Below are 24,529 nucleotides of genomic sequence, written 5' to 3' on the forward strand. Positions count from 1 at the left end.
ACGTGTCTTATACTCTTTTTTGCCTCTTTTGTTTTAAATAAGCATTTTTTATGAGTCCTTTTTTCTCTTCTCTTAGCATGTCTTCTTTTTAAACCTTTTTTTGTTGTTTGCCCATGAGTTTGCAACATGCATTTACTAATAATCCAAGTCCACTTTCAAATAACATTATACCACTTCATGAGTAGTGCAAGTACACAGTATTCTCAATTCCTCCCTCCCTTCTCATAATGTGCTGCCATACATTTCACTTGCCCAAAAGCTAAAATCACTGAATACATTCTTGTTATTATTATTTTGACTAACCTATTATCTGTTACATCAATTAATAATAAGAAAAGTAAAATATTTTATTTACCTTTATTTATTCCTTCTCTAACACTTTTCTTTTTTTTTATGTAATCTGATTTTCTGACCATATCATTTTCCTTTTCTCTAAGGAACTTCTTTTAACTTTACTTGCAAGGCAGATCTACTAGCAAAAAATTTCCTCAATTTTTATTTGTCTGAGAAAATCTTTCTTTCTCCTTTATTTTGAAGGATAATTTCACTGGATGTGGAATTCCAGGTTGGAGTTTTTCTTTCATCACTCTAAATATTTTGTTTCACTGTCTTCTTGTTGGCATGGTTTCTGAAGAGAAGTCTGATGTAATTCTTATCCTTGCTGCTCTATAAGTTGTTTTCTCCCTCTGGCTTCTTTCATTAGATAGATTTTCTCTAACCTTTGATTCTCTGCAGTTTGAATATCATGTGCCTCAGTGTAGATAAATTCTAGTGCTGGTATTTATCGTGTTGATGTTCTCAGATCTTCCAGGACCCGTGGTTTGTTGTCTATCATTAAGTTTGGGAAAATATCATTTATTATCACTTTAAATATTTTTTCTGTTCTTTCTTTCTTCTCCTACTGGTATTCACATTATGCATGTTATACCTTTTATAACCATTCAACAATTCTTGGATAGTCTGTTCCATTCTTTTGTTTGTTTGTTTTTTGCATTTCAGATTTGGAATTGTCTATTGATGTATTTTCAAGCTCACTGATTCTTTCCTCTGCTGTGTCCAGTCTGTTGATGAGCCTATCAGAAGCATGCTTCATTTCTGTTAGAGTGTTTTTTTTTTTTTAATTTCTAGCATTTCCTTTTGATTCTTTCTTAGAGTTTCCAGTTCTCTGCTTACATTGTCCATCTGTTCTTCCACGTTGTCCACTTTTTCCATTAGAGCCCTTAGCTTATTAATCATACTTGTATTAAATTTCCTGTCTGATAATTTCAACACCTCCACCATACCTAAATCTGGTTCTGATGCTTAGTCTGTGCCTTGACAGCCTGACATGATGTACTGGGTAAAAATTAGGCCTTTAGTATGAGGTTTTATGTTCATCTGGCTAGAGGTTAAGCTGTGTTTGCTGTTTGCTCTAACCGTAGGATCAGGGCTCTAATTTTCCCTTTTGTCCTTGTTTTTGTCTCCTCTGCTGTCTTTGGGTTTCCAGAGAGATTTCTTCCTAAATAAGGTCTACAATGTACTGTTCTTTAAGTTTAACCCCCTATTATTACATAGAAGCCCTACGTATATGTTGGTAAGTTGTGAGGTGAGAGAAAGCTCTCTGTAGGGCTACGATTAGGTCTCAGTCTTTTAGTGAGTCCTTTACTACCCCTGGGTTTTATTCTTTATAATTTCCCCTCAGATTTTTGCTTTTTTCACTCCTTAGGTAATACAGGAAGACTAGAGGGAGCTGAACTGGTAATTTCCCCCTGCATGGAAAACTACCAGGGACTGGAGTTGGGTATTTTCTTTTCCCCAATTCGGTTAGGCTCCGATGAACCTAGTCAGTTAAGCTCTTTTTAAATAATTTGTCTTGAGGATAAGCCTTGCTGAGAAGAACAGAATGCTCTAAGTATATTTCTGGGTATATTTTCCCCTCCTCCTGCCAAAAAATTGAGGGAAATTTTTCTGTGATTTTTCCCTGTGAGGACCTGATAGGACTCCTGGAGGTCTAACTCACAAAAGTTTGGAGATCCTCCCCACTGCCCCCTGCACCCAAGATTTTTTAACTTTCAAACTTGTCCACAGTGAGTCTCCAGCAATTCATCAACTACAGTTTAGGCTTTTTGACCTCATTACTGGTCCCCACAGGGGTTTCTGTCCCTTGGTTTCTGCTTTAGTAAGTTGTGATCTCAGCATCTACCTGTCTCTCCCTCCAATTTTGGAGGCAGCAGTTATGATTGCTCTGTGACCTCAATTCACTGAAGAATTTAAGAAGAGTTGTTGATTTTCAGTTTATTCAGCTTTTCTCTTGTCGTGAGGACTAGAGTAACAACTTCCAAGCTCCTTACATGGCTGTCCTGGAGACTAGAGGTCTGTGCTGTACACATGTAATGAGTTGTTTAACCTCTCTCTACATTTCTAACCCCAGATCTGTAAAGGGAAGTTAATAGTCTTACCCTACATCTACACATGTGGTAGTGTTCATATAACATAACATATGTGAATGTTCTAAATTTTATTAATATGGGCAATATTATTGTTATTTCTATCCTTTATTAAATGAATGTAAAGCCTATAACCTCCCTTTTGAGGGAAATTTCCCTTTTCATTACTTTTGATTATTTTCTTTCCTCTCATATAAAATTTGAGTGTTTTCAAATGAAACCATGAGAAATTGTGCACTGCTAAGGATTAAGCACAGTTCAGTTCATTGCTTTGGCCTATCAGTAGTGATTAAAGAGCAGACACCTAGCAGAACAGCTGAGAGTAACTGAGAGCCAAGTAAAGCCAAGGTTTCCTCTCACTGATGCATTTTACACCCTAACTTTAGTGAGCTAAGTATGTGATGAAATGGATAAATGTTTCCGTTATCCAAAAGTGTCCATTCAGAGTCTCTAAATCAGCACTGGGACCTGCCTTCAATGTTTCAGGAACCTGGAGACTGACTAGTTGAAGGAGAGGAACTTTAGGAAAAGCTACTGGTCGAGTTCTTTTAATTCTTTACCTGGACAACCTAAATACGTGGATATTGTTGAGGAAGCTGGTCTCTAAGAGCCATACTCTTCTGGAATTTAATCATCATCTCCCATATTTTCTATTACCTGTTGCTGAGTGTTTTCCTCCAGAGGAATGTTCATTCTAAATAAATGCTGAGGAGTTGCTTCTCAAATCCTTGACATAAATTTAACTGGTTAATATTATAATATTTGTATTTAAATGGTATAATATTATTTTACTCTGACTATCTATGTTTTTGATTTAGCAAGTTCTCTTTAAGTTTTTCCTACCCTACATTATAAGCTTGGATTATAATATCACCTTTGAATATAATATAAACTTGATTATAATATCAATATATAAACTTCATTATATCTTTATATATTCTTTGAATACATTTTGCTTTTATAATAAAAATCAGGGTAACAATGGTTGTTTTAAGTATATAATGTTAACAATTATTATATTAATGGTGAGTGTTCAACCAAAATGTAGACTATCAAAATAGAAGTAACCAGATTATTTATCTAGCAGTTGATTTTTAGAAAGCTATTTCAAATAATGTTATTATTGCAACATGAATTGCTTTTCAGTAAAATCTGTGTAATAAAGTACAAAATTAGAAACAAACGAACTTAGAATTAATTAGTTTTGAAGATATTAGCCACTTTAATTTTTCAAAGTGATAGTTGTTTAAAAGTTTTTTAAAATAAATATTTTACTGAGCATTATCATACACATACACACAAAAAAAATCTCAGGGGACAGTGTGTATTATTTCTGTTGAAAGGCAAAAAATACATACCATAATTTTAGTCTTTAGTGGGTGTCCCATTGGCCATAAATAAAGTCCAGCATTAAAAGGAGTCCATAAATGATTCTTCTAGTTTTTCCATTGGCCATTGTGGCTACAAAAATCACTTTACATGACATGCAGTTGTTCAATTTAATACACTGATGGTTCCATAAATATACATTACTATTGAAACAACTAATGAACTTGTCAAAAAGTTTTGTTGAAATTAAGTAGTGAGTTAGTAAACTCGACCATAATTAATTTGGACTGTAGTAGGATGAAATAATGGGATAAAAATAGGTTGACATATATTGGAGAGTTAATGCTCATGATGAGAGGGTACAAGAGAGATGGCCAGGAGATGTCATGGTGGGGTTTTGAGAAGTAGAGTAAAAGGAGAATGGAAGGAAAGGGAATTTGTCAAGAGCATGTAGGATCGACTGAAGATTAAAAAGACTGAAAGCAGAGAATAAAATGAAGTGCTGAAACAATAAAAAAGATACATTAATAAATAAAACACACATATGCTAGAGTTTTGGATAAAACCAGAAAAGGTTGTGTTATATTTTCATGAAATTTGGTTTTCTGAAATGATTTTCCCAGAAAAAGAGTTATAAAATAAATAAAATAAAGCTATTTCTTTTTAAATCTCTGTGATGTAATCCAGGATTTATGCAAAAGGAGGGCTCAATTTAGTTTGATTTTGTAGAGTTGTCCTGTTATCAAGGTCAGTCAGAAGCTTCATACATATTTATTTTTAACTTTTAAAAAATGGGGAATATTTGTATGAATTTGAAAACTAAGTATTCACTAAATCTTGGAACTGAAGACTCTTTGGAGTGAGTGTTTGCTTATGTGTGAGACGGGAAATAGTCAACTGACCCAAATTCCTTTCATATTGAATCTTAGCTTATTTTATTTTTCAAGAAATCAAATATGAAAGGTAATTTTTACTTAAGAACTGTCTGCTTTTCCAAAATGTTGGTGTTAAAGTCTCACTTTTCAGGTTTCCAAGCTTCAGGCAAGTTTTTCTTTTTCTTTTTTTTTTTTTTTTAGTCTGTCATCTTGATTTATTTTTGCTATTATGTTTAATGTCCATTAAGAGTTGGATTTCTGACTTGACCTTAGACTTTTTGTAGTGGTGCACATTGGCAATATGCTTAATTTCTGGTCTGAATTATTTGGTGGTTTTTGGTAAGACTCCTAGAATGTCAATATAATATCATGTGTAACAGAATGAGTGATATTGTCCTCTCCTTCTAATAGTATAAATTTTGCATAGATTTTTATAGGATAAATTATCTGTAGATAAATTCTGACACTAAGAAAAAAGTGAGGAAGTAAGATTTTTCAGTAAAGGGAAATGTCATTGAAGAAAAAGAATATTGCAATATAAGAAAATTACCATCCATGAGTTTTCTTTACTCTGAGTCTTATTTTTCCCATGTAAAAGAAAGGATTGTATAAGTGATTGCTGAAGTACCTTAAAACTACATTATATATGTATAATATATATGTATATATTATACATATGTATAGCAACTAAGGAAATGGTAGTCATAAAATTTTGGTGCAAAAAAATGTAGGAAAGTATCTTTTCAACTTTATTTTTTGTTGTTTAAATAGATTTTTTTTGAAGAGCACTAGGAAATGTCTGTTTTTGTTTTGTTCTGAATTGTTTTTATTGTTTAAAAAAAGATCAGAACTTGTCATGGTGGTTGGTTTCAAAACAAGCTCTCTTTCTATTTCTCTTCCTTTTGAATCTGTTAGTCCTTATACTTTAAAAAGTCCTGAATATTGACGTTAGTTAATTCACGTAGATTTTTTCTGTCTGTCAAAATGTTAAATATTTTCCACAGATTGGTTTCTGAAATGACTTGTTTACTCTCATATTCATTTACTATGAGGATTTTCTACAGTAACACACCTTAGTCAAGATGGATGAAGTGTTTTTAAGTGGTGAAAAATTCTAGTTGTACACCTCCACCAGCTTTTTAGATACTTGAGATAGTTACAGTTTGGGGCCATGTCTAATTTGGTACACAGAAATCGATATGTCAAAACTAAACAAAGGTCTAAGTCACCAAAGGAAATATAACATCCATAGTCTCACTTTATAACCACAACTTGCCTGAGTATAAGCTGGATCTTGCCCACTATGTTACAGAACAGATTGTACATCAAGGATGATTAAAAGTATTATTATTGAGCTGTTGCATTGCTAGATTCCATTCTTTCATCAACAACCTGGATGCCCATACGCCTCTAACATCCAAACAATGAAGAGTTGATTTTTCTCTGTTTGTTTCTTTTTCTTCCCCATTTTTAGGTGTATACTGTAGAGGAATCTGGACTAAACATCCTGGTGTGGTCAGTGATTGGCAGTAAAAGAACCGGTTGGATGTATGGACATGTACCTCTCTCCAGTAACAGTCCATTTAAGGTGGCATTTGAAGCTGATCTGAGCGGAAAAGAGAACATCTTTATTGCCCTTGATGACATCTCCTTTACCCCAGAATGTATATTTGGAGGTAAGCCATCCCTTCAGAAAATGGGATGTGCAAGGATTGTTTTAAATATCTGAATATAGAAGAATGGGGAATTTCTGAGGCATTGCATTTCTTTTCACGTCCAGTCCTACTCATACATTGTAGAAAGAACAGTATATACTGTAGGAGGTAAAGTTTTTCTCCCCATGAAACTTTATCATGAAATTTTCATATCCTCTAGGCAACAAAATAGCTTTGACTAGAATTCTTTAAGAAACCCAGAGAAAATTTAGTTCCATCAATATAGCTTTATTGTCTACTTTCTTTATTTCCAAAGGTTCACAGCAACTGCACGAGGTAAAGATTCCTCTGTTCACCTGTCATCTTCCAGACTGTCTTTTCCATCCATATTAGCTTTTCCCTTTCCCTGGGCCATTCCCCTTCTGTTTCTACACTACAATCTAGAACTCTTATTCTATTGCATAAAGAAAAAAAAAATCTTGTCAGTAACTCCTTTTCTTAGAAATCATCCCCTTACCTGAAATCTGAATTTCTAATGTTTAAGATGCTTCCACTTAAGTGGCTATTTGTTCTCTTATAAATTCTTCACGTTATCAACATTAGAGAGTAGGGTCATTGCCTTTCAGACTATTCCATGCCTCTTTCAAAATTCTGTTCTTACAGGCTTTATCCAAAATTTTCTTCTCTTTTAAAGCCACACATCTGAGTTCTTCTTTTTCTCATGGTTTTCCACTGGATTCTAAATCCTGGGCAATCTCAACCTCCAGGTGAATCAAACTGTGTGAAACATTGACCTCTTAAATTCTAGTCACTTTCATAAATATTTTTCCTCATTAACCAACTCCCATAGTTATATTATGAACTTTATCATCCCCTCTGAAAATTTAGGGTTGAAAAATATAATCTAATTATTATGTCTTCTACTTTTTGATTACTCCTCCTAAACCTGTTTTCCAACGTAAGTAATAAGAAAAAATACAACTCTAGATTTGCAATGTTTCCTGTTTTTTTCCATAAAACGACCTCTTTATACTTTTCCCCTAATGGTCTCAGATTTAATGATCTAACACCTCAATTCCATTCTTTATCAAGCACTTTGAATTCTGTCCTTTTTTTTTCATTTTAACATAAATTTGGGTCCTAATTATGTGCCAGGAACTCTGCTAAATACTTTGCAAGTATTAACACATTTATTTATCAGACCATTCCTGTAGAATAGATACAAGTATCTAGCTCATGTTCTGTCATAATGGGTTTATCAGTCTTTGAAATTGACTTACAGTAGCCATAGCCATTTGCATTTTCCAAACTGCTACTGGTCATACTCATTGGGACCACTAAAAATTTCAACTTATCACTTTAGCTGGACTCTCAACAGTCCTAGATGCACGTTTAGGACCATTGCCTGGAACTACTTTTCTACAACAATCCTCAAATCCTCATCTCTTCCTTGAACTTTCTTCACTCTGCCAATGTTCTTATATCCTTTGAACAGAAAATAGAGCCCATTTATAACGAACTTCCTTAATTTTCTCTTTCCCTCCTCCAAATGTGCCTGTATCTGCAACCAAATTATTTTTGTCACCATTCGTCTCAGGAAAAAACCCTTGAAAAATCCTGCTGAGAAATCTGCTGATAGCCTTATGGAGGTTCTTTTGTATGTGGCAAGTTACTTTGCTCTTGCTGCTTTCAAAATTCTTTCTTTTCTTTGACTCTTAATGATTTAATTATAATGTGTATCTGGCTAGACTTCTTTGAGTTGATCCTGTTTGGGCACTTTTGAGCTTCATGAGTCTGGATTTCTATATCCTTTCCAAGATTTAGCACGTTTTTGGTCATTATTTCTCTAGGTAAACTTTCTGCCTTTTTCTCTTTCTCTCTTGTTCTCTGGAAATCACATGATGCAGGATTCAAGCCAGGTCACTAGGCTGCCTCAGGGACCATAGTCAGATTGAAGCCAGCAGGCCTGTTACTGGGAGCACACACTGTGCTCCTCCTGGTTCCTGAGTGAGCAGGAACTGAACCGTGGCAGAACAGGGTTGGACCTGAGTCACAGGACAGCTCCAGGGTCCACAGCCAGGACTGACGTCAGCGGGCCTGCTTCCAGGGGCACAAATGTGTGTAGGCAAGACTAACTCCTGGAATGCAGTAGAGCAGGGCTGGAACTGGGTCATAGGACTGCTGTAGGATCTGCAGTCAAGTCCAAGGTCAGCCGGCCTCTTAATGGGGCACAGACAGGCATGGTTCCTCCCACATCTCTTGGCAGGTTGGGCTGGTTGTAGAACTGTGGCCAAGCATGGCTGTAGCTGAGTCCACTGGGAAATGGGGCTACTTTTGGTCTGTATCCAGGACCACTTTCAGTGAACCTGCCACCAGAGCATGGGCCTCCCTTCTCAAAGCAGCTCTCCTTGGTCTTGGGCTTCACCAGAGTTTCACAACTCCTGCCAGGATCCTAAAGCTCCCACGAAGGCACTTTTGTCCATGGATGACTGCTAGTTTGTTGTTTGGGGTTGGAGGGATATGAGCTAGGGACCTCCTATTCTACCATCTTTCTGATGTCACTCTCCTCACACGGAATTTTTAAAGGTTTTTTAAGAAGAAAAAAATAGCAATTATATATTTATGCCTCAGAAACGTTTGGTAAAAATGGTCTTTTAAGTGTTAGCACTTAGCAGGGAAAACTTCATTTCCTAGTAATGCTGTATAAAGGAAGCATTATTATCACATAAAATTTAAAACTGATCAAATTTCAATGAAGTTCCCTCCAAATATTCTATTTTTATTGAATGAAAATGCCCAGGATGGGACACAGTTTTCCAATGGAATATAGTTGTAAAAAAATGTGAAAATTCAGATGGTACAGGGCCTTCTACAATGAATATTTGTTGAACAAAGCAAGAGAAAGATTAGATAAATGTTTCCAGTATTCATCTATGTGTGTCCTTCTTCATTCAGCTCTCAGAGAATGTGAAAAATACTCTACCATCAAAACTATTGAATACTTGCTGCTTCCATCTTTCCTTAATTAGCTCAGTCTCGATTCAAATGAACTAAGCAAGCTAAATTGACTTAGATAATATTCTCCAAATCTATAATAAGACATCCAGATTTTTACATTTAGCATATTACATTTTCTGATGTCCAGATTAACATCCTAAGATTAAAAACAGCATCCTAAGATTAAAAACTCTCAACTTCATTTCAACCTCATATTAGGTTTTTTGGTTGTTTTGACCATTCTCCCCACACATCCCCAATAACATACACTCTCCCATAATATGAAGGGATGTAGAACTACAGCATTTGTCACCATAAGTTACCTGTAGTTTTCTTTCCATTTAGAAGATTGCCCTATAATAGCGACCCCTCCCCTACCCCACAGATCTTTAGTTTCTGCGTTATTACTTCTCTATCCTTCCTTTAATTACTTCAGGTTTCCCAGGGAAACATTTTCTAAATGGAGACATCCTTGATGCAATAAAGCATCTCCAGCAATTCTGAGTCAGCAGAGAAATGCATTTATTTGCATAGAGTCTGGTTTTTTTAACCATGTGAGTTTCCAAGGGTGGAAGGTGTTTTCTATTTTTGTTCTATAATTTGAAACAAGAAGGAACACGTTTTTCTCCCTGGTGAAGAAACATTTTACAGGGCTGGTAGGACATTGCTGCATTTAAAACTATACAAGACATTGTACAGTATTTGAAGTAAGAGTGAGTGAGGAAATGTAGCATACTTGAAGATATGGTGCATATCTACAGAATTTTTTTCAGGAGTCTAATAAGGGGGCAAATACCAGTAGACACAGCTGGAAGGGGAATGATAGGTAGGAAGCAGATTATTTTGGTGTTCTGGGTTGAATAGTGTCCTCCTCCAAATCCATGGCCTTCCCAGGTCCTCAAAATGTGAGCTTATTTGGATGTAAGGTCTTTGCAGATGTAATTAAGATGCGAGTTAAGATGAGGTCATACTGGAGTAGGGTTGGCCCTTAATATAATATGACTGGTGTCATTCTAAGGAGAGGAGAAGGGACACAGCAACAGACACACAGGAAGAACATCATGTGATGAAGGAGGCAGAGATTGAAGTGATGCATCTCTGAGTAAAGGCATGACAAGGATGGCCAGGAAAACCAGAAGCTAAGAGAAAGGAATGGACTGGGTTCTCTCCTAGAGCCTTCAGAGATAGTGTGTCTCTGTCAGCACCTTGAATTTCAGACTTCTGGCCTATGCAACTGTGAGAGAATAAATGTCTATCATTTTAAGCCATCCAGTTTGTGGTACTTTGTTATGGCAGCCCTAGGAAACTAATACAACTGGGAACACTGATGTCTACTTTATAACCAAGAACTGGGTTCAAATGGTCATTAAAACACTTACTAGCCATTTGACCCCATTTTTCTTATCCATGAAATAATTATCAAGATTTAGGAAATGTGCCTTTCCTGAAAAGAGTTGCAGTAACTTTTTTTTTTTTTTAATTTTTATTGGAGTGTAGTTGATTAACAGTGTTGTGTTAGCTTCAGGTGTACAGCAAAGTGAATCAGTTATACATATACATATATCCACTCTTCTTTTTTTAGATTCTCTTCCCACACAGACCATTATAGAGTATTGAGTAGAGTTCCCTGTGCTATACAGCAGGTTCTTATTCGTTATCTATTTTATATATAGTAGTGTGTATATGTCAATCCCAATCTCCCAATTTATCCCTCCCCCCACTTATCCCCTGGTAACCATAAGTTTGTTTTCTACATCCATGACTTTACTTCTGTTTTGTGAAGCATTAACTACTTCAGTCAAAAAAAAACCTAAGAATAATTCTGCAACATATTGTCTTCTACTAATTAACATTCTTAATTGAAATGCACTGAGTCTGATGCTCCATTATTTAAATACACAGTAAATAACAAGGGACGGCGCTATGGATTTTAAATCTAAGAAAACTCCAGTTTTAGGAATTAACTTTATGAACAAACTTTCCAACTAGATTTTTTTGTTAAATTGAAAGAAAATGATCTTCAGGAAGTGAATGTAATTCCAAAGAAAAGAAATATTATCCTAGGGCATCCTTTTTTAAATTGACTTGGTAAATATAAAATGACAGCAACTAGCAAGGTGCCAAACAAATAATGAAATTCATAAGGCATTCAAGGGGAATAAGCAGCCACAAGTTCTCCTTGTTTATATTATCACTGCTAAACGACAGTGGCTCTCACATCATTCTGGAATAGAGATTTTCATTCTTGTTTCACATCTCTGAATTTGAGCAGCAAGTATTATTCTGGAGCATTTCCAGGACAGATATATTCTCTTGAATGCAAATTATTTAAAGATGGAGACATTTGTCTGTTTTCATCATCTTCATCATTTATATCATCTTCAGTGATGTATTCTACATGCCTAGAAGAGTCCTGTTATATAGGAGATACTCAGTAAACATGTCCTATGAATAAAGAAATATGTCAAATGAGTAGATGAATAAGTAAAAGTCATCAACTGAATTTATCAACATATGGTACCTCCTTTCACTACCACCAATGAACTCTGCCTCCAGTCTTATTTTCAAACCCTTGTTTGGGAGGTAAGAGAGACAGAGACAGAGACAAAGAGAGACACAGAGAGAATCCAGTAGATTCTGTGTGGCTATATTGAGTGATAGAAAGATGACAACTATACTAAAAATTTGGAGACATGAGTCTAAATCATGACTGTATCACTAAATACTTGTATAATTTTAAGAAACTAATTTAAACTCCTTAGACCATGTTTTGTCATCAGGGACATGATATAGACAATCTCTTAAGTCCCTTTCAGGTCTACCATCTTATGATCACATGGGACTTGGTTTGTAAAAGAGGATCAGGAAGGCAGAAGGAAGGCATAGAGAATGACCTAGAAAAGAAGAGAGTCCAGAGAGAATGAGGAGGGAGTTCAAAAGGATCTAGGGTTATGGCAGAAATGTCATTGCAGGAAGACACAGAAGACTTCTTGCTGCTTGCTGTATTTGTGAACTTGAGTAAGTCTGCCCTTCATTTAGTCAAAGTTGAGAATCTACTGTGTGCTGCCCTGGATTTAGATTGGAAGGACATATGTGCCTATAATATTATCGCCAGCTCTCCAGGAATTTACAAACTAAGGACATATTGGGATAATGATGCATACGTGGAAGCTTAAAATATTATAAAGTGCATTTGAAACTCTCCAGCTCTAAAACTATAGTTCTAAAATGATTTCATTTGACTTGAAGGCAGCATCAAGTATATGGAAGTAACTTATTGAGCCATCAATGAATATATAGATTTTTTTTTAAATAAATTTATTTATTTATTTTTGGCTGTGTTGGGTCTTTGTTGCTGTGCGCGGGCTTTCTCTGGTTGCGGTGAGCGGGGGCTACTCTTCATTGCGGTGTTCGGGCTTCTCATTGCGGTGGCTTCTCTTGTTGTGGAGCATGGGCTCTAGGTGCGCAGGCTTCAGTAGTTGTGGCGCACGGGCTGTAGAGCGCAGGCTCAGTAGTTGTGACACACAGGCTTAGTTGCTCCATGGCACGTGGGATATTCCCGGACCAGGGCTCGAACCCGTGTCCCCTGCATTGGCAGACGGATTCTTAACCACTGCGCCACCAGGGAAGCCCCATCAATGAATATTCATGAGAAATATTCAGTGGTGTGTTGGTAGACTAGCTCTCAAGGGGGAAAAAAATCCCTGATGTGTAGCATTTCCCTATTTCCTTGGTTAAATACCCCAGCATGGTTAATTTCAGGTTGCCAGTATGACCTCACTGAAGGTGTATTTGAGAAGAAAAGCACACAGTCAGCTTTGGTGAAGCAGTACAACCGGCTGCCATACACACACGTCAGAGGAAGGAGCCTCAGGGTTAATGATGCTCCCTTCCTCCCAGCTGGACAGAGGAGTGAAAACTATGGCTGTGGTCCAGGGCAAAGAATGAGCACATTTACTTCTCATAATGGATGAAGAGTTTGCTAATGAAAACATCTCATAATAAGGATATTTGTACCATTTGTATGAGTTGATATTTTTTAAAAAAGGCTCAAAAACCTCTTGGTTATGAACCATAAAGAGATGTCATCAATTTTTTAGTGCCTTTATCTTTTTCTTAATATCCACTTTGAAACCAGAGATTCTGCCTTCTTGTTTCCCCCTCAGTTCCACTTTACAGCTCAAACTCTACTTCAAGGCCTTCTTATTACTCATCGGAATCCCTGTTACGTCTGCATAACAGATTTATCTAATTTACACACACACGTAACTACCGACTTAATCTTCTAGCCCCTACTATAGTGTAAGTTCCAGAATAGTAGACCTTGCATTTTTCTCATTCACCACGATAACAAAAAGAATTTTTTATTGCAAGCAACAGAACCTGACTCGGGCTGACTTAAAGGCAGAAAATAAGTTTATTGAAAGAATATTGGATTGCTCCAAAAATTAAATGTAAAACTAAGAATCTAAGACAGAAAAATAAGTGGGAAGTGAGTAAGACTGAGTAAACCAGAGGTTGAAACTACCTAAGTCCACTGCCTATGAATACTTCCTTCAGAGCTGGGCTGTCTACTTTCCTGCCACCATTATGAGTAATCTCTAATCGTCCCTTTGTCACTCCCTCAAAATTAAAGGAGCTGGTTGGAAGCATACTGTTGACCAAGCCCAAGTCATATGTCTACACTTCAGAGTCTTGTAAGTTACACTTTCATTTCTAATTTCCACATCAGCCACCTCTGGATGACGACCATTCCTCTTCTTTTTTAAAAAATCATAATCGAGCTTGAATATTCTGCAACCATTTGGACCAATTTACAAAGCTGACCAGAAACAATAAATTTTCTATCTATACTCCAATGGTGAGAGATGAAATAAAACTGAGACTAATCAAAATACATAAATTCATACAAGTTATAAAGAAGAAAAATGCTTAGAGGCTCTCAATTGCCTACTGAATATGTTTCTTATCCTTTGTCGCAGCTCCTGTCTTATCTCTCTGATTCTGGTTATGAAATGATCCCTTAAAATAGGACCTCTTGCCTTTCTCTAGTCATGTCCCATATTCTGTCCTCTCATCTCATTGACTTTAATCTTACTGCTCTCAGGCTGGAGATGCCCTGCCCTTTATCTCCTCTTGTGTAAATCCTTTTTCACTTTCAAGGGCAGAGCAAAAGCCACCTTCTTCATGAATTTATCCTTAATATTCCCAGCAGGAAACCAAACTCTGTTCCAGATTGTTAAGGCCTTAAGTTTGCAGCTCTCCTGTAATATATCTTACATGGTATTTTGTGATATGTGTAGCTTGTTTTCTGTCATTTTCAGTTCCTCTCCATTGAAAAATCTCCATTGTCATTATCTTGTCTTTTAAAGAAAATTTTAGTGAGTATGAGTATCTTTAACTTTAGGTTGATTGATAAAAATATAAATTTGAAATAAGTGTATGATATAGAGTAGATATCCATTTTATATCGGAAGAGATATTATAGCACTGTAGATAAATGATTTAGAACATGGTTTTAATGCATGAGTCATTTTTATAATTTTGATTCAGTTAGTGATTCCTGGGCCTAATTTTTAAACAAATAGTGATGAATGTACAAAAAGCTGAATGAAAATGATTATCAGTCAATCCTGATTCGCTTATCGGCTTATAGAATATTATTAGGTTTTAAATCTATTATTGCAGGTCATGAAGTCCTCCCAGTTTGTCAAATGATGGGATAATTCCCCTTTATTCCTGGAAGGGACATTAGATTAGAAGGAAAAAACACAAGAACTGGAAAATGGCATTAAAAGCTAATACCAAACAGGCTTATGGGAGTAAGATCTAGATTCCCTCTTAACTACATTTGGTGGAGCTTGTCTGTTATACTGTGAGGTGGTTCTTATTGGGTTTCCTGCTGATCTTCAGGCTGGAAGGAATTTTATTGAATTAGGGGGAAGAAATCTAAATGACAACCATGGACAAATCAGTCCCAGTAGGAACCATACTCCATTAGCCTGGGTTTGACAAGTTCCTCATATTGAATGTGAAGATAAACCACAGTTCACTGTCCCAACACTGTCTTAAAGGTGAATGCTTTTATATGAACAATGATGTTTACCACATAATCATATATATTTATGTATCCATAGTATATAAATATATATGTATATTTAAAATAAAATATGGTATGGTGAGTTAGTCATTTCTCTACCGTATAGTCATTTTTGAAAATTATCATAACCTTTGCTGACTCTTTTCTTTTTACTTGGAAATATTCAGCAGGCCAGTGTTTTACCAGACCAAGTGTGTCTGAGGGATTCTGGTTGTTTTTCAATAGCCAAGGTCAATCTGGGCCTGTTTTGTTCTCTTGGGCTATTAAAGTCTACTTCTATTATGGGTTTCCTGATTCCCTGGAACACATATGTTGTTATCTGGAAAACATTCAGACTTTATGAAAACAAGCTTGTTTGTTTGTTGCCTAAGAAATAAAATAAGAAAGTGACACTGCTTCACTAAAAAAATCTGTTTTAAGAAAAGTTTTTTTTTTTCATTGAAAACAAGTGACTTCAACAGAATGACCAGTTTTTCTGATAGCATCTTATTGGCATATGAGAACATTTTACCCAGAAAAGACCAGTTACTCTTTGTGGAAATAGTTGGAAATGGGAAAATAGAAAACAAAAAACAAGTTTCTTGGCTTAACAAAGAGTAAATACATAGGTTTATATGTATGAGTTATCATTTTCACTAATATAAACTTGGTCAAAATAGAAAGCCTGAGTTTAGAGAAATAACCAGTTTTTGATAAAAAGGGGTCTAAAGGAATGACAGGCCCATGGTTGGTCTTCTCTGCCCGATGGAGCAGATGATTGATCAATTAAGAGGTCAGTTCAAGTGCTAAAATATCCAGATCTTGCATTTTCCCCTTTCTGCTCTTTCTGATTGCAATGTAATTAAGGTAACGTTAGTTGGGTATGCCTCATGTAGGGTTTCATATGGGGCAAGATAACCCAACACACATTAATCATTTTTTTATCTTCTCAATAAATCAATTTTTGTTTATTATTAAGCAATGAACGAACTACTATTTCTAGTAGTTCTTTTTGACTTCAAGTGTATTTTTCCTTTTTTCAATTTTTATTGGAGTATAGTTGATTTACAGTATTGTGTTAGTTTCAGCTATACAGCTGTACATTTTATATTATTTTATTAGAAAGGCAGAAATTAGTCTTAAAATTATGTGGTTTTAAAAATAAAACTAATTCAATCATGTAGAACGCTCCAAACTTTAGGTAAAGCTACTTATTCATATTCCTCAGAAGTTAATATTAAGTTAAACATAGTTGTATGTATTTGTCTTTGTGTTTAGTGCCAATGCCCTGTTAACTGGAAGTTATGAGGTATCACAGCCACTTTCTCTAGTTTCTCTTTCATCGAGGCAGTCGAGACAATACAGCTGGGAGATCTCTGAGAGACCACCATGTCTAACTCCTGAGTGGTCTTCTCTACTGCCCACCTCGATATCTCCATCTCAGTACCTGCCTCTCTCTCCTTTGACCTGCCTGAGACATGTAAAACAGGTGTCCCCAAAGTGTACTTGAAATTCGGCAATATTCCCTCACAGACAGATTGCCTAAGACTCTTAGATTTCCTTCAATTGTGTATATTTGTGGTGTGTGATGAAGAGACAGCTTCCAACTCTCCATCTCAAGCCTTCTACACTGAGACAAAGATGTAATCATAGGTGCCAAAACACCCACTCATGATATCTGTAAGTGAAAACCTTCCCACTCACAGGAATGACAACAGCGTTCTCCTTCCTGCCCCATCCCAGCCGGCAAAGAGTACAATACAGTCATAATTGAAATAGTCATGACTTCCTCTGCAATTTTAGGCTTTGTTGGGAGAATATAGGTGAGGCTGAGTCAGGAGTTTGGTCATTGAATAACCACAGGACAGTGGACCTTAATCTGGTAAGGACAGCGCACTTCACCCTGTGAGGCATTGGGGAACCAGTTTTGAACAGGATTCTTCCTTTGGGAAATGTATTTTGGAAGTAATGTGAAGCAGGAATTAAAAGGGGAATTATTTAATAATATTGGCCCTAAAGTAGAAGTTAAGAGTTTAACATTTGGGAAATTCTTTGACTATTAAATAAAGTTCAGTTAATATGGAATAGAGCTATCAGTGAACAATAGCGTTAAATTAGGTCAAGTACATAACCTGGCCCAACATTGCGTATAAAAGAGGCCATACCAGCACAGATATGTCAGACCAGGAAATATAGTGTAGGACCATCTGGAGATGATAAAAGAGGAATGTATCTCTTATCCTCTGGGGTCTCTCTGGGTTCCAGGCCTCATGACAAGAAGGAAATGACCAGCAACTGCTCTAACATTTCATATTTTTGTATATGTTTCCACATTCATGTATGTTTTAGATTATTTGAGGTTATATGAAAGCAGAAAATTCTTCATTTATGCAATTTCAGACACTTGCAGTGGTATCACTATTCATAGTTAGGAAGGAATTCACTATCATTGTGGCAAATATTGATGCTGAGTAACAATGATAACTCTTTGGGGGCCTCTTAATGTGTTCTGCTTCTTCAGCTCTTGATTTTCCCTAGCACGGAAAATAGATTCTTGATTTTCTTTCGAGTCTGCAGCCTCTGTGTGTTGGGGGACAGAGCGAGCTCCATCACAGCTTCATGTTGTAGGTAACCCAACATCCACTGCCCTGTGTCTCTCCTCCACCCTTTCCATCACTAGTGAAGAGCTTGGGCTAGAATGTAGATTCTGAGGGATATTGGTGCTGAGATTCATACACATACACATTTTATTTTTTAAAACAGTTTTCAGTTCACAACAAAATTAGGTGTAAATTACAGAGAGTTTGGGTATACCTGCCTCCCCCATAATCAACCTTCCAGCACCATAATGTTATGTTTGTTACAGCTGACTAATCAACATTGACACATCCCTGTCATCCAAAGCCCATAGTTTACATTAGCATTCACTCTTGGTATTATAATTTCCGTGAGTTTTGACAAATGTATAACGGCATGTCTTAATCTGTTCAGAATGCTGTAAAAGAATATCATAGACTTGGATGCCTACAAACAACAAATAATTCTTTCTCATCGTTTTGGAGGCTAGAAAGTCCAAGACAAATATGCTGGCAGATTTGGTGTCTGGTGCAAAACTATTTCCTAAACAGTGCCTTCTTGCCGGGTCCTCACAAAGTGGAAAGGGCAAGAGCCAGTTTTAATAAGAGCACTAATTGCATTCATGAGGGCTCCACTCTCATGACCTAATCAGCTCCCAAAACCCCACCTCCAAATGTCATCACATTGGGAATTATGTCTCAACATACGAAATTTGGGGGGGATGTAAACATTCAGCCTGTGCCATGGCATGTATCCACCATTACAGAGCCATGAAGAAGAGTTTTACAGCTCTAAAAATCCCCCCTTGTTCCTCCCTTCCTTTCTACCATCTCTGGATAACCAACGACCATTTTACAATATCCACTGTTTTGCCTTTTCCAGAATATTATATAGCTGGAGTCAGACAATATGTAAGCTTTTAAGATTGACTGTTTTCACTTAGTAATATGCATTTAAGGTGGTGCTAACCTTTTTCAGGTTATAAAAGAGAACAATTAATAGCGTTCATTTTTTATAGAATTATATGAGAAAGACATTAACTGTCTTAATTAGGTAACTCCATGGGTGATACCCAAGAATAAACATGTTAATATTAAAATTTTAGGGAAACCTTCTTAACTTCTCAAAGAGGGTATGCAGTAGAAGGCATTCAATTCGGAAGATATACATAGTACATCTTCCAAGAGTATTCATTTTATTTGAATTCCTGGAGGCAGTCTTTTATAGTGAAAAAGCTTGAACGTCCTATGTCGTAGAATGTAGAATTTTCATCAGATAAAACAAGAGACTTAAAAGAAATGTTGAGCTTATGGAGAACTACTTCTGGCTAAGGGTCTACCTAGACTCCCTTTACGAGTGCAAGTTCAAATTCCTCTTGCATCAAAAGTATTTCCACGGAAAATTTGAGAAGTGATTCGGCAGTGTGGGGAGGGCGTTTAATTTAAAACAAGATGCATTTTGATGGTGGGATAGTATCTTAGGTTCCCAGGGAAGTGAACTCTGAGGCCCTGATTCCTATGCAAAAGGTTTATTGGAAATTGTCCCAGGAACAACCCCTGTGAAGTGAAGGAAGCAGGACTGGGCAGAGGGAGGGTTGAATGCTGATACAGGTGCCATAGAGGGTCTCACGCTGATGCCGTGGGGAGCTTGGGAGCTGCGTTGGTCCCAAACTGATGCCTAGGGGCTGGACCATCTTCCCCAATTCGCCAACGAAGGGAGCCGATCCTGGGAGGCTGTGTGACTTTAGAGGGAAAATCCTAGAGGTAGAGTCAGCTGTGAGCTGTCATCTGGTAACCTCCCAGCAGCTGGGGGCATGAGGGCCTTGATCTTGATAAAAAACTCCAGACAATGCAAGACAGAATCCACTACAGACAATAAAGCCCACCAGGTTTCTTGTAAAGAAGGACCTAGAACAAGTGAGTTTGAATATCTTTTGATATAAATGATTCTAGAATTTAACAGAATTACTGCCTCCAAATAAAAGAGAACTTTATTTTGCATATCTGATGTAAGCAAAAATATAAAGGAACACACACATGCAACTCATTTTGAATAAGGCGAGAAGCTTGTCTTGAAATAGAGAAAATTATTCCCTTGTGTTTTGTCACAAAAGGTTGGTACCTTAGCTTAGCTAAGTAATAGGTGTATTACTAAGGTTGGTTCAAGATTTTCATCACATGCAAAACGTTTATTCAGCCTTTTCAACCTACAGTTGACGTTCAGCCTTGAGGTGAGTATATAAAGATGAAAGTTTAGTCCATAAAATATATGAGAAAAAAACGAAAGTAAGGATGTCTGCCCTGTCTTCAATGTGAGATTAATAAAAACAATGAAGAGAAACTATTTGACCATGGTTAAATAGTTAAATATCAAAAGATATATATAGTTATACATGTAAATTTATAAAAATTGAAATCCAATTTACTTTCTAAGTTTGAATTCAGAATGTTTCCATTGGAACACTGCAATTGCATGCACTGCTATGACTTAGGTAGTTAAATAAGAATATGACACAAATGTCTCAAAGTCATACATTTATCCCTCTCCCACTTAAATATGCTTATTTCCATGAACAAAGATTGTCTTAGATACATGACTTTCATCACAGAGTTTGAATTTAAATATATTCTAGATATGTCACCACTACTGAGTGAGTGGTAAAGGAGAGTAACTTTTAAATTTCATTTCTAAAATGAATTCACACCACCATCCTTATGTATAAAACAAATCATTCTTATATTATCCATAAATAATAGTAGTTTTAAAATGTAAAAAACACAAAATAAGGTATTCCTGAACTGGTCCCCACTACTTTTGATTTTCTTTTCCCTTAAAATACTGATGAGCCCGTCAACATCTGTCCCAGAGACAATATGAAGTATAAGAACTGTTCCACTAATACGAATACTGTTCCACAATACGAAGTATAACAATGTTCCAGCAAATTAGTGCAATCCTGTATGTTCACAGATATCCCCTGACCTCTAGAAACAGCAGCAAGTCAACACTCTTCGCTCATGCTTTAAGTGTTGACTTAAACCATTGCTATGGAATAGTTTCACATGATAAAATCTCATTAAATTTACATCATGTCTTTGGACGCTAAAAATTTATGAGCCTCAGTATCCTCATCTATAAAATGGGTTGGTTGGGTGTGAATCACATTATCCTGAAGATTCTCACTAGTGTAATATCTTAGCTTAAACTATGATTGCATCTGCACTTTAGATATGGCTACACATATCTGCACTTTTTAGACCTTTGAAATGTGATCAAGACTCAAGGGCAAAGAGCAGTGTGACAAAACCGTAGCAGACCTCAGGTCTGTGACTCAGTCCTCCCCAGGTTCTCAGGAACCAAATTCCCCTAGCTGAGGCCACTAAGAAACTGTTACTAAACTGTATACTGATAGAATGACATAATGCCAATTTACTTAAATTTTTAAATTGTGATTGCAACTTTTCAAAGTGCCTAACTTACTGTATAAAAGTATCTTTACTCCTCAAGGAAAATCTGATGATCAAATTTAAGAGCATGAATCAAAATGTCTTCTTTAATTTGAAAGTGTCATTTTTTCACAGTAATGATGCCCTTTATATAAATGTTTCTGAGGTTAAGATAAGGTGTATTCTCTAATCATGTTGGCCTGTTTTGTTAGAGTTCATATTACTCCTAATAGAAAATTGATTTACTTAAATTAGCTAAATGCTTCATGTTTATGCGAGATGAGAGTATCCTATAATGTTTCAACACTAGACAGAGAGAGAACTCCCCTAACGTGAAAATGACTGGCTCTCTTTTTAGGTCCTGTCACAATACAGCCGTCACCGTGTGAAGCTGATCAGTTTTCTTGCATCTACACACTCCAGTGTGTGCCCCTCTCAGGGAAATGTAACGGACAGGAAGACTGCATGGATGGATCTGATGAAATGGGTTGTTCTCTCAGCCCCCCTCCTCAGCTCTGCGGTCAAATGAAGTTCCAGTGCTCTGCCAACGAGTGTATCCCATCCCTCCTGCTATGTGATGGCGTGCCTGACTGTCGCTTTAATGAAGACGAATCCGGCTGCTGTGAGTTATTTTCATTCACCCAGTGTGCCAGGGGGGAAATGCTGTTTGAAAATGATAGAGAGAGCATGACAGATAAAACAAAGTTCTCTAGAGTGTTACCATGATCGTATCATCAGTAACATAGTTGTTTGTGTTATATTGCTCAACAAAGCATATTGTCCTTGCTTAGCATTTCTGGAAACATTTTGTTTGTAGTCACACTAATCTCCATTAAATGTGTCTGATTTCCTTTTTTATTTACAACTGGGTCATTCATATAGGGGGTGCTCTTATGTATCCATTATCTTTTTAACAAATGTTTGTGGGAATGGATTGAAGACGTGTAATTATAATTTCTTCCCACCCTAAATGTTCATGAAGATGGCTCGAGCAAATGGGCAAATATCCATTGTAGTGAATAGATGTAGCTAGGGGATGGACCTGGACCTGGGTAGATGTTATGTCATTAGAGTTAATGCAGATGGGGGTCCGCCTGCCAGTGCGGGGGACGCGGGTTCGGGCCCTGGTCCGGGAGGATCCCGCATGCCGCGGAGCGGCTTGGCCCGTGCGCCACGGCTCCGGAGCCTGTGCTCTAGAGCCCGCCAGCCACGGCTCCGGAGCCTGCGTGCCACAGCTGCTGGGGCCCGTGCGCCTGGAGCCCGTGCTCCACGGCAGGGGGGTTCGCCGCGGTCGGGGGTGGCGGGGGCCGTCGCGCAGCGGCGGGGACCCAGCGCAGCCACAGATAAATAAATTTTAAAAAAAAACAAAAAACAGAAAGAGTTAATGCAGAAGTAAATCTGTGGGACATTAGGGTTGACCTTATCCTTATCACTTACTACCTGTACAATCTGCAACATTATTTGAGTCAGTCTTACCATCCATGTAATACCTAACTTACACGGCTGTGAAGATTTGAGAGAATGCATGTAAAATTCCCAGTCCTGCATCCGTCAACTTCTGTCTTTATTATAATTAGCCTATGTCAGATAGGGAAGGAAGAGTGTTAATTAAGTAATTATACAAAGTACACAAATCTTTAAGGTGAGCACATAATCATGGTGGAGTCAAAGCATCACTAACATTTTATTTAATTACTTGTTTGCTTGGTTTCACATTATATCATACTGTATTTGGGCTGCAATGATAGAGCTCCATAAGCCCTATGTTAGTGGCCACTGTTCTGGTGGGGGGAGCAGTAAAGTTTGGAAGGTAACTGTAAGAGGGGGATATTGGGAGAAATAGAAGGGTATTTCAGTGCCCTGTTTTGTGTGGGCATCCGGAATTATGATAACTATTGGAAAAGATGTGAAGATGAATAAAGGAAAAGGAAGATGACTTGGATTTTTGAAGTTTTAACCTTAAATCAGTGAATTTCTTTTGCTGGTTTAGGTTTGCAGATTGGCTTTCTATCTCCCTGTTATTTCCTACTTGTATATTCTTTCTATAATAAAGCCGATTTGTGAGGTATTATAATATTTTCTTAGGAGCAAGTCAAACAAATGGAGGTGAATGAGGAAGAGGAAGCCAAGTTACTTATCCCTGTTCCCATCAAGGCTCTAATGGAATTTGGCTGATAGACATCAGATTAAGTTCAATATAGTCATATGGTATTTGACTTCAAATAACAATGCTATGTAAAGAGAAGCTTAGGAAGGTACTGTATCCTTATACTTTTAGACATATGTTGGAAAATTGGTGTTTGATGGGATAGTAATATACAAAATTCTGCTCCTAAGGAGAAATAAGTCCACATTAGGAATAGATGGCATTGTAAAAGAATTGCTTCTCTCCGTGTCCAAAATATTTATTGAGTTAGGACTCTGTAGGGAAAATTGCATGAAAATAAACCATGGACAAAATGCTAGAGCAAAATTACAGAATAAAAGCATCTGATGGTGACAATTTACCAAACAATTGAAAGCATAACAGTTTTTTTTCCCCCCTCTGGGCTCACCTATTTATTTAGAATGGTATTTTGTAAACTCTCCTTCCTTCCTTCCTTCATTCATTCATTCATTCACAAATCTTAATTAAGGATGTATTTTATGCCACATGTTGTATTGGACATTGACGATCCAGATGGACATGACATGGTACAAGCTCAGGTTGTTAGATACATTACATATTAGTGAAGGAGATTAGTGATAGTTGGAATACCATGTGATAAGTTCTGTGACAGAGATAAAAACAGTGTTATTGAATAACATAGGGTACTCCCTAGCTATGGTGCCAGGGAGTCTATAAATTTTAACAAGAAAAATGATTGCAGAGCCAAATTTGGAAAGACAGGTACTCATTAGGCAAGTAGAGATGCTTGATTCCAGTGGAGAATGTTCCAAGAATAGAGAAAAAGTTGTTTGATTGAAACATATTTCATATAACTAGAGTGGAGTTTGTAGTACAGGGACTTTTGCAGAAATAGGTTGGGAGAGATAAGCAGGGACTAGGTCTTGAAGAGTCCACCCCATCATGCCAGGAAGAAGTGTTTAAGTAGTAAATGGAATGGATTGCAGTGAGGACAGGGGACTGGTTAGGAGCTGTTAC

At 36.9% G+C, this 24,529-nt stretch overlaps 1 protein-coding gene across 1 annotated transcript in view; it reads left to right on the top strand.

Annotated features, from left to right (window-relative positions):
* Positions 1–24,529, top strand: part of MALRD1 (MAM and LDL receptor class A domain containing 1) — a 638,500-nt gene that overhangs the window by 501,972 nt on the left and 111,999 nt on the right. Inside the window, exons 34-35 of the mRNA XM_082385765.1 lie at positions 6,105–6,306; positions 21,743–22,006. Of these exons, the coding sequence (XP_082241891.1) occupies positions 6,105–6,306; positions 21,743–22,006 (466 nt within the window). The remainder of the gene's footprint in view (positions 1–6,104; positions 6,307–21,742; positions 22,007–24,529) is intronic.

The sequence above is a fragment of the Balaenoptera borealis genome, assembly GCF_965194805.1.
Source record: "Balaenoptera borealis genome assembly, chromosome: 3".
Lineage (NCBI taxonomy): Eukaryota > Metazoa > Chordata > Mammalia > Artiodactyla > Balaenopteridae > Balaenoptera > Balaenoptera borealis.